At 47.5% G+C, this 10,891-nt stretch overlaps 1 protein-coding gene across 1 annotated transcript in view; it reads left to right on the top strand.

Annotated features, from left to right (window-relative positions):
• The first annotated feature begins 215 nt into the window (after positions 1 to 215).
• Positions 216 to 10,891, top strand: part of USP13 (ubiquitin specific peptidase 13) — a 212,011-nt gene continuing 201,335 nt past the window's right edge. Inside the window, exon 1 of the mRNA XM_073578782.1 lies at positions 216 to 449. Within this exon, the coding sequence (XP_073434883.1) occupies positions 282 to 449 (168 nt within the window). The 5' untranslated portion in view covers positions 216 to 281. The remainder of the gene's footprint in view (positions 450 to 10,891) is intronic.

Genomic DNA, 10,891 nt, shown 5'->3' with positions numbered 1-10,891 from the left:
TGCACCCCGCCGGGCCCGCACTGGTTAATGTGACAGCCTGCACCCCGCCGGGCCCGCACTGGCTAATGTGACAGCCTGCACCCCGCCGGGCCCGCACTGGTTAATGTGACAGCCTGCACCCCGCCGGGCCCGCACTGGTTAATGTGACAGCCTGCACCCCGGCAGGCTAGTGTCCGTCACCCAGGCCCCTCTATAAATAGCCGCCCGGCAGCTCCCTCCTCTGGACCCGGGCCGCTGGGATCTGCCATTGGATTAGAATAGCAGCCTCCGTCCTGCCCTCCATGGCCGGGCCGCGGTGCAGAGTCGCAGCATTGTTTGGGTGCAGCAGGAATGTGAAGATGGCTGCGGACCTGGGAGAGCTGCTCGTGCCTTACATGCCCACCATCAGGGTGCCCAAGTCAGGGGACAGGGTCTACAAGACGGAGTGCGCCTTCTCCTATGACTCCCCTGTGAGTGAGCGCTTCTGCCCGCATGGCTTCTGTTTTGCTCCGGGAGATCGCGGCGATCACTGCACGTGACGCTGACACGATCCTTCCGTGATCTCCGGCGATGCTGCCCGATCAGCCCGCAGACCCCTGTGATCACGGGTCTCCCCTGACTCGCGTGGGGCCTGTGGAAGGACTTGCTGACCGAGATGTCCTGACAGCTGTAACCGCAGGGAGATCGTCTGGGACCATGGGAGCGATCGTCCTCCGATCCGAGTATGATGTGTGAGCATTGGGGGTGGTCTGGGTGTTACCATAGCGACAGTCAGATTTGGGTCATAAAAGTTTCGATTGTTTGTTTTTCACCATAAGATCTATTGATTGTTGATTAATAATTATCCCAAAACTGGACAAGGAAGATTCTGGTGTGACAATGGGTAAGGTTGCCGATAGCAATGATGTCATGGAAGTCCTGACCGGTTGCTATGGGAAACAATGACACGTCTGCTATTGAGGCAGTGCTCCCCTCTAGGTTATCAGTGCCCCCGGTCGGTCCCCACCGGTGGGACGGGTGTACGAGAACTATTCCCCGCTGTCCGCACGTCACCCTGCCCGGTGCTGTCACCCGCTGTGGAGGTCCCCGCAGGGTCACTAATAACATACAGAGCGAGGTTTGGCCAGTGAGACTCTCTTGTATGTTTTTATCCAAACAAATTTCTAATAATTATTTTTTTTAGTGCGTTTTCGATAATCTGTAGAAATGGCGATGTGTCAGTATGGTAACGAGCGTGCGCCTCCAACCTGACGCGTCATGGGCCAAACCCACGCTTCACCTCTTTACACTTCACTGTCAGCTTCCAGCGTAAGAAGCGGCCGTGTGTAGCCAAGTCTCTTCAGGAAGCACTGTCCGATTATATCATATTTTCTACACTTCATTAGTGCACATAGAAGTGTAATATAGCGCAGCCGGATCCGCTGCTTTCTCCTCTCGGACTGAGCGTTCACTCTCAGTTCTGGATAAAATGTCTTCAGTGACTACAGACTTCCCCATTACTGAGATAGGAGGGGGCACTTGGTGCTCATAAAGTTCTACGGAGACCTGTAACTGTGGCGTCAGGAGAACTTGCGGCAGAATACGGGTGTCTGTATTGGCCTCTAGCTCCATAGAATTTTTTAAAAGCACCAATTATTATTTCCTATCTAAGTAATGGGGAATACAGATTTTACCGATTTAGCTCATGAACTGAGCAAAGGATCCATTCTAAGAGGATAAAGAAGCAGATTTCTCTGATTTTTTTTTTTTTTTATTTCATTTATAATAAACCTTAAAACAGCAGATATTTTGGACATGGCTGTGTAAAAATCTGGAGGAACCAATTTTAAGATGAGTTCTTTTTTTCTGTACATTAACCCCCCATATGTCTGACTTCCGACTAGTTAATGCCTTTGTGTAACTGTTGGGGCTGGTGCAGATAGCAGTATTTTCTGTCCTAGTGAGATCCATCAAAACAGTGGATCGCACTCAGACCAATGTTATTCTGTGGGGCAGTGGACATCTGTTTATTTATTCCCCCCATCACCTCGGTCCAAGGGGGGTGGGGTGGAAATCACTGTTGGATCCGATTACTGTTGCAAGTCAGTGAGCCCGTGGAAAACATTGGACTCCACTTGGATGACATCTGAGTGCAGTCAAGTTTTTGCGGACTGACAGAATGGAGAAGCTGGAGTCTGATCGCACGCTGATCAGTGTGTTCCCGATTCTCTCGGATGACGTAGTCTTCCATGTGCACAAAATGCAGCGTCTTACAGTTCCAGCAAATTGGATGGGATTTACAGGAATCTCCTGCCCACGGTGGGTTTTTCTTTATTGCACACTGTGTAAGCCTACCTGCTGTGCTTCTAAAGTCCGCAACATGTAATTCTTACTGCAGTAAGTGTGCGTGGGAATATATGTACTATTACTGAGCCTATATATAAGGCCGGGGTCGATGTGAGAAACTCTCGCATCAATACCCGGCACAGCCGCCGGCACTTGGGACCGGAGACATGTATTTCTATGCAGCTGCCCACTCCGGTCCCGAGTGCCGGGTATTAATTCAAGAGTTTCTCGCATCACACTCGCAAGTGTGACCTCGGCCTAATAAAAGACATACAAAAAGTTGGCTAGAAACTGCCACAAAGCTTTATTAAGGATAATGAAATAAATTAATAACTTAATTAAACCGTTAAATAATTGATCAATGAAACCATTACAAATTAGATCCAATAACGGCTCAGTCCTTAATTGGCTCGAGACGATCCTCCAGTCCGTTTATAAGGAATCATAACCTGCAGCTAAAGAGCTGGGTATTCCCCCCTTCAAGCAATGCGACGAAATATAGGGGAGAAACCTTCAATTTTGTGACCGGAATTTACAGAGGGTCCAGGGTTATATATGGTCAGGAGAAAACCCCCGCCGCCTTGCGTCATCCTCCAATCCTCTGAGTCCGATTTGTGCGGGAGAACCATCTCCAAGGGTCCTGAAATGTGCCCAGCACCCCGGGGAGCCTTTGACTCTTCATTAACCCTTAATGATCTCAGACCTAATATGATTACATTTGATGTGGCCAACATAAATAAGTCCAATATTCCCGTGAGCCCCCTTTTTTATCATTTACCAGGGGCTTTACGTTTTCTTCGCAGATTTTTCCCATAGTCCTGAAAGATAAGGAAAATACACAGGTAAAAAAAAGTGTATTTTTAGTGCATTTCTGCAGCAGAATCGCATGTAATCTGCACATGACTTTATCAATAAAAGTTTTATCAAAGTTAACTGGGAGTATTCAAAACAAGGAAGTTTAGTATAAAACCTGGCAGGCGAAAAGGAGACAACATCGGCAGCCTTAGACATGTATGGGAAAAAAGTGCAAGTAATTTAGCTAATTGGGGCGGAAAATGGGCCACATCAGAACCTGACTGTGGGGACTTGTCCTTCGGCAGCTTCTGCGGCAGTCTGATGACTGTATTAGAGATGAGCAGTTTACCTTCCGTCACCCTGGTCCAGTGTCCTGGCCAATGTGGTCCTCCATGGCAGCTGGTTTTCTTTCCTGTCTGCATCCTGGGCACAGACGTAATGTGAGGACCAGTAAGTGCGAGAGGTGACCCATATACACGGCCATGAATGTCGGGTGCAGAAGTGAAGACTGACTGCCACAGCCTACAGGACTGGACGTTCGGCCAGGGCAACGCAAACTGAATGGCCCAACTCTATTTTACATTAGTAGTTGTAAGCCGGAACCTGGAGTGGACCCAACACTAAGGGCGCGTTCACACTGCCAATTTTCTCTGAGTGCCATCTGTGGTTTCAAGGATAAGGCCGGGGTCAGACTTACGAGAGCTATGTGAGAAACTTGCGTATCAATACCCGGCACTGCCGCAGGCACTCTGGACCGGAGTGTGCGGCTGCATGTCTTTCTATGCAGCCTCACACTCCAGTCCCCAGTTCCGGGTATTGATGCAAGACTTGGCCGTGTTTCTCACATAGCACTCGCAAGTGTTACCCCGGCCTAACACTCATACCTTTTTTATTCTTTAAATTTATTTTTTTTCCCCTTCCTTTGGACCGAGCTGCCAGCAGCAAAAATTGGAGTTCTGTCTGATTTGATTCGAGAGTCTGATCAAAATCAGCATTGCAAGACTATGGGTCCATGAAAAACATCACACTGCACTCGGGATGACACCTGAGTGCAGTCCGATTTTCCACGGACTGACAAAATGGAGAAGGTGATGAAACCTTTTTTTTTTTAAAAAGTTTTCATCTCCATGTCCATGAAAAACCAATGCTACTCTGATCAGAATAATCAGATCGGATTTCTCTTATGTGGAGATAACTGCCCCCCAAAAAATATAAAATGGCGCGATTAATGGGTCCTCTCGTAGTCCTGACTCACAAACACTGATGAAATAGAATCAGCTTGGATTTGATAGCTTTCACAGGTTCAGAACATTTCTTAATGCCCTGGGGAGCGCTGTTAAAAAATATATATTTTTTTATTATTTCATTTGTTCTACGCCTCCATAAATTCTATACTTCTTGGCATTTAGTAGGTTGGTTGAACTTTTCCCTTTGTCCTGGATAAAATCCTAATTTTGTGGCCCGAGCCCCTACGTTACATTACAGGGACACATTGTATTCTTCATATCAGTGCTGCCTTTTAAACTTCCTAAGTCCATTTTAAAAGTGACTCAGCTGTCTGGCGTTCATCACGCTGCTGCACCGGCTATTAATATCCGCACTCTTCAGGTCTCAAGTGTCACGCTGCAGTTTACCCACCCGGTGGAATCCAACGATTTCAGGAGGCTGTGGGGCGAGCCGAAAACTGAATGTATTCTAACTTGTACTTCTAGAGGGTCATCGCGCTGGGTGTACCCGCACACATATTCTGCAGCTTCCTCGTAGAGTGTGGGGCGCACTGTGCATCTTACATGAGAACATTCACCATTTATATTGGCTCTAATTAGAGGAGAGTAGTGATGAGCGAGTATACTCGTTCCTCGGGTGGTCTCCGAGTATTTTGGAATGCTTGGAGATTTAGTGTTTTTCGACGCAGCTGCATGATTTGCGACTGCTAAACAGACTGAATACATGTGGGGGTTGCCAGTTTTTTAGGAATTCCACACATGTATTCAGGCTGTCTAGCAGCCACAAATCATGCAGCTGCGTCGACAAACACTAAATCTCCGAGCATGCCAAAATACTCGGAGATCACCCGAGCAATGAGTATACTCACTTGTTACAGAACCACTCAGCACCCAGAATATGTTGTGCAGTCATATGTATGTATAATAGGTTCCATGGGAGATGCATGTCCCTAATGCATCAGCCCACAGGCTGCGCCCAGCTGCCCCCCCACCTTTGTAATTCCCACAGTAAATATCGGCAGGCTCCGGCCACCTGCGGCTATTGTAATGTATGTCTGGCCTGCCGCTTTTCTATTGGCCTGCCCTCTGTATCTGTGTGATATATTCTGTGTCCTGTGAGTAAAGTGTTGTCAGACTGGAAATACATGGAGAAGCAGTGATCTTTTATATGCGCCCATGTAACCAAGGAATTCCAGCCAGCGTCCTTCATTCAGACTCCAGCCAAAGCAGAGTGGACCTCCGGAAACACGGTGTGGTACTGAAAGAGGCACTGTGCATCTTACACGAGAACAGTCACCATTTATATTGGCTCCTATTAGAGGAGAGTAGTGATGAGCGAGTATACTCGTTCCTCGGGTGGTCTCTGAGTATTTTGGCATGCTCGGAGATTTAGTGTTTTTCGACGCAGCTGCATGATTTGCGACTGCTAAACAGACTGAATACATGTGGGGGTTGCCAGTTTTTTAGGAATTCCACACATGTATTCTGGCTGTCTAGCAGCCACAAATCATGCAGCTGCGTCGACAAACACTAAATCTCCGAACATGCCAAAATACTCGGAGATCACCTGAGCAATGAGTATACTCGCTCATCACTAGAGGAGAGCAAGAAGATGTACAGAACCCATCCAGCAGCCACGTTGGTAGTCAATGACCACTTGACCAAAGCCCTGCAATCACCCTCCTACCAGCTGGCACTTCTTCTGATTAGTAGGCATCATCGTTAGAACGCATGCATGCTAATCCGAGGAGGCGACAGGGACGTTGGCAACTGGCAGGTAGGAGGTGGTTCACAGGACTAGTCATACGCCTGTACAGGTCCTAGTATAAACGCTGCCTGTGTTGTAGTAATCTAGCATCAGTGCTGAGAAATCAGGTTTGAAACTCGTATGCAAATTAGCATGAAATTTCATGGGGGGGGGGGTCAAAGTGCTCTATGCATCAACACGTCCCCAATGCACTTTCAGACTAATTTGCATGAGCCGTTAAAGCTTGTTTTTTTTAATTTTTTTTAAGCACTGGAGCATTGTATTACTACAAGACGGATCATTTTTATTGTTCTCCTACGATATATGCAACCTTAAAAATCAGATTGCACTCGCCCAATGTTATACAGTGCAGATCTGCGATTATTTTCTCATGCCGAATTGGCACTGTATCGACTGTGACCAAAAACTGCACACCAGCTCGTATATTCTCTTAAAGATCAGGATGATCCGTGTTACACTAAAGTATGGGCACCATGGCGCGGTCATACTGACTGAATAGAGCCTTTCAGTGAAGAACCTGTAGGCCGCTCCTTGTTAAATTGTCATGATACATTTCAGTTTCCTAATCTCTTTGTGCATTGGGGTGTGACTGCAGGTAGGGTCTTTGGCTCTGCCATGGCCCCTCCACTGCCTCTAGGGTCTCTAGCTTCTTTCTCACTTCAGTTTTGCACTGGCATCTTCCTGGCTGCGTGCAACGCTTGCGCAGATTGATTTGGTGGCGGTCTTCAGGAAAATGGCGCTGATGGCAGCACATGAGCAGATCGACCTTGGGTGGTCTTCGGTAAAATGACGCTACTGGTGCCATCATTTTGAAGCACACCGCCAAATCAATCTGTGCAAGCGCTGCCTGCAGCTAGGACGGTGCCAGTATGTAATTTGAATGAGGAAGAAGATAAATACACCAGAGGCAGCGGAGGGGCCGGGGCAGAGCCGAAGACCCTACTCAGTCCCACCCCAATGCATGAAGAGTTTAGGAATCCGAAACGTCTAATGATTTAGTAAAGACTAGGCTGCAGATATCTTCACTGTAGGTATCTATTAAATCAGTATGACAGCGCCATTATGACCAAACCTTTAGTTTAACATGGATAATCCTGATGACAGGTTCTCTTTAAATAGGATCTGATCCTGTAGTTTTCGGCAGCAGCCCCTAGACATTGAACGGAGCTGCGCTGTCCAGCTCTGATCAGTGTTTACAACCATCCGCCACCTGCGCTAATAACAGCTGGTCAGTGGGGGGCATGACACACAGTCCTAAGGATACTCATTCATCATCATTGTAATATGCCAGGACAAACCCTTTCAATCCTTCCTACAGATTACCTTTAACATCAGCATGTTCTTCTGCATACATTTTGTTTTTTGTTTATACTGTTTGCATATTTGTTCTTTGCCATTTTTCTGGCAACCTTTCAGCAGGTAAATGATGCCTATATAGATGTCTGTAAGACATCTATATATGTTCCCTCAATAGTTTCCAGTGATTGAGCATGTATCCATTATAGTCTGTGGCTGATCATATTCCCGTGTTTCTTTGTAGGCAAAATGGTTCTAAAACAAAATATGTAGATCTGGCCTTTTTTGTAATAGTATTGATCTTAGCAGGAGTGGGTAATTATTTTTTTCCAAGGCGCCACATGCGGTACTGTGACTTTTGTGGAGGAGCGAACCAAACAGCCATAACTTAATTCTGCTTATTATTGTTTAATATTAATTTTTATCACTTAATACTGAGCAGAATTAAGACTGGCTAATACATGTTGCAATAAGACTTATTGGTAATGTGTAGTCTTGCCAGTAGCAGCTAATCAAAACCATATAATTTAATTTTTTTTTTAAAGTTTATAGCAATTAGTAAATTCTACTAACTTTGTTATTCAGCCCTTGTATTTTGATTAACAGCTCTAAATATGTATGATGTCCCACAGTCCCCACACATAGTATGATATCCCCACACAGCTCCTCAAACAACACTGCCCACTTACATAGTATTATTATGTTTTCACTCAGACCCCCACTATTAGCGTAGCGCCTGCGCCCCTGCACGTTTCCCTTATCTCCCCCCTGCAGGGACACGGCATGTTTATTTATCCATCCACTCTTCCTTGGCGTCTGTTTCCTCCCAGGACCTGCACATGGACCGCAGGTCTCCTGAGAGTGTGCTTAGGGCATGTTCCTCTTAAAGGGTCAGTGCGTGTGCTGCTAAAAACGTCCCCAGCCAATAGGTGGGAGACGTCTGATATTTAAGGCACCTACCCCTATTGGGAGGTGCCATAGCAACTTTAGTTACCAGGCTATATACTGGTACCTAATTGAAAGATCCCCGTTCCTATGTTCTCAGTATCTGACCCTGTTGCTTCTGCTATCCTGATTCTGTCCACCCTGCTGTACCTATATTTGTACCCATCCTGCCTGTGTCTAGTCCTTTTCCTGATCATCTGATTCTGCTCCTGTTCCTGTGTACCTGCACCAGTGATCCCGTACCTGTGGCTGTCCTGTGATCCTGTACCAGTCTTGCTTGTCCCTGATCCCGCATCTGTCCGTTTACCGCATACATCCTGCTAACCAGGTCCTGGCCAGTCCTACTTCACTGTCCCCTTGGGGGGCAGCTGTCACAGTTATGAGGGTCTGTCCTGGAGCAGCACCTGGTGTCCACTTGGATTCAAGTCTAACCACACCATTAGGGGCTCTAGTGAGAACCAGGTGTTCACCTAGTTACGGCCCTCCAGGTTCTCCCCGGACTGCGCCACAGTGGTTCCACAACCATGTGTGTAGCAGTTTGCTAAGAGCATGGAACCCGCTGACTCTCATACCCCTCCAGTCTCAGACCTATACCATGAGATGAACCGTCAGAGACATCAGCAAGACAAGATGCTATCCTATCCACAACCATGTGCGTAACAGCTACTAAGAATGTTGTCTCCAAACAGCCCCTTAACAGTCACCCATTCTTGTACAGTATTATGTTCCCACACAACCTGCTTACACAGTAACATGTGCCACCCACCCTTCCCCCAGCAAATGGTGTGAAAACAAAAACTAACCCTACTTGTGTAACATGTAATGATGTCTTCATGCCTGCTGTGCTCTCAGAGACACAGGCCCCATTATGGCGCAGGGAAATGACAGCTCTCTGTGTCATCATTGTTTTCGCCTGTATCTGCGTCCTCGAGATACATCAGTGAAAGGGAGTCAAATTGTGGCTGTGTGGTGTCGGACGCCACTGCATAAAGCCTGTTGATTGTCCTAGACCAGGGGTCCCCAACCACCGGTCCGCGGCCCAGCACCGGGCCGTTGCAGTGCCCTTGCCGGTCCGCGGACAGAAGGGGAGCCGGCGGTGCAGCAGCTGATACTCACCCTGCATCCCGCGGCGGCTTCATCCAGCGCTGAGCTGTCAAGTGTACCGCTCATTTAAGGTCATGAATATGGACGCCACTCCTCTCCCATAGGCGTGGCGTCCATATTCATGGACCTTAATGAGCGGTAGCACCTGACCGCTCCGCACAGGAGCTGAAGCGCCGCGAGATGCAGAGAGGGAAGTTCAGCGACGTCCATAGCCCCACCCCCTTATGACCAAAGCCCCGCCCCTGTCACACCTCCATCCCCTCCCTGCCGGGCCATGGAAGAATGGTCTTGGTTCAAGCCGGTCCCTGGTGCAAAAAAGGTTGGGGACCACTGTCCTAGACCATTCAGAAATAGCTAAAGAGCCACATGTGGCCCGTGAACACTTGACCATAATGAAACACCTGAAACCGCTATGTGGCTTCTCTTAGCAGGGGTGGACATATCATTGGTGCAACCTGTGCGGCCACACCGGGGCCCAAGAGGTTAGGGGGGAAATTTTTTTACCTACAAAGCAAATGGAATTGTGCATTACATTGAGCTCTTGGGCTGCGAAGGACCCACATATTGTTCTTGCACCAGGGCCCTTTTCTGTCTGTGTCCGCCAGTGTGTCTTAGTGCAGCTTGCCGAATACTAGCAGTGTGTAATGTAAAGACTGTTAGGATTCGGCTCAAGATCATCTAGCTTCTCATCTGCTTCTTTCAGTGTGCTATTGAGAGAAGCTAGTCACATGAGTACCACTTTTTTGACCTAAAAATACAGGTGGCTAATGCTGACAGAACACACCTCTGTTAACCCCTTCCAAAGATGCGCCGAACATATAAGGCGCAGTGATCGCACGGGTTCACGCTCAGTGCCGCGGCGATCGGGTGCGGGTTTCCGCTCCATATGAGAGCGGACATCCTGCAGCAACGTCCACGATCGGTGCTAGCACCGATCACGGACATTTAACCCCTCTGATGCCACTGTAAATAGTGTCAATGACATCGAGGAGCATTGCACAGGGAGTGAGCTCCCTATCTGCTCTCACCAGCACAAAGCGTTGTGATCCTGTTGTGCTGATTGTGTCCATGGTGACCCCCAGCCACAAGATGGCTGCAGGGGAGGTGGCTTGTGAGTGCCTGCTAACAGCAGGAGCTGACACTCCTCCAGCTCTGCCTATCAGTCGCTGCTCCGATGTTCTGCAGTGCAGAAGCATTGCAAAGTATCAGATGTAAAAAAGTAAAATAAAATTAGTGCAAAACTATTTTTTAAAAATCCCCATATAAAGAACAAAAAAAGTAAAATTATTCCCATAAATACATTTCTTTATAAAAAATTAACAAGAAAAAAGTACACATTTGGTATCGCCGCGTACGAATGACCCGACCTATAAAACTGTCCCACTGGTTAACCCCTTCAGTAGCACAGCAAAAAACTATTCTTTATCATACCGCCGAATAAAAAGTGCAATAA

The sequence above is a fragment of the Dendrobates tinctorius genome, unplaced genomic scaffold (assembly GCF_039654945.1).
Source record: "Dendrobates tinctorius isolate UK_male_01 unplaced genomic scaffold, ASM3965494v1 ptg000060l, whole genome shotgun sequence".
NCBI classification, from domain to species: Eukaryota; Metazoa; Chordata; class Amphibia; order Anura; family Dendrobatidae; genus Dendrobates; species Dendrobates tinctorius.
The sequence above is the reverse complement of the archived record's forward strand: the minus strand, read 5'-3'. Positions and strand labels throughout refer to the sequence as shown.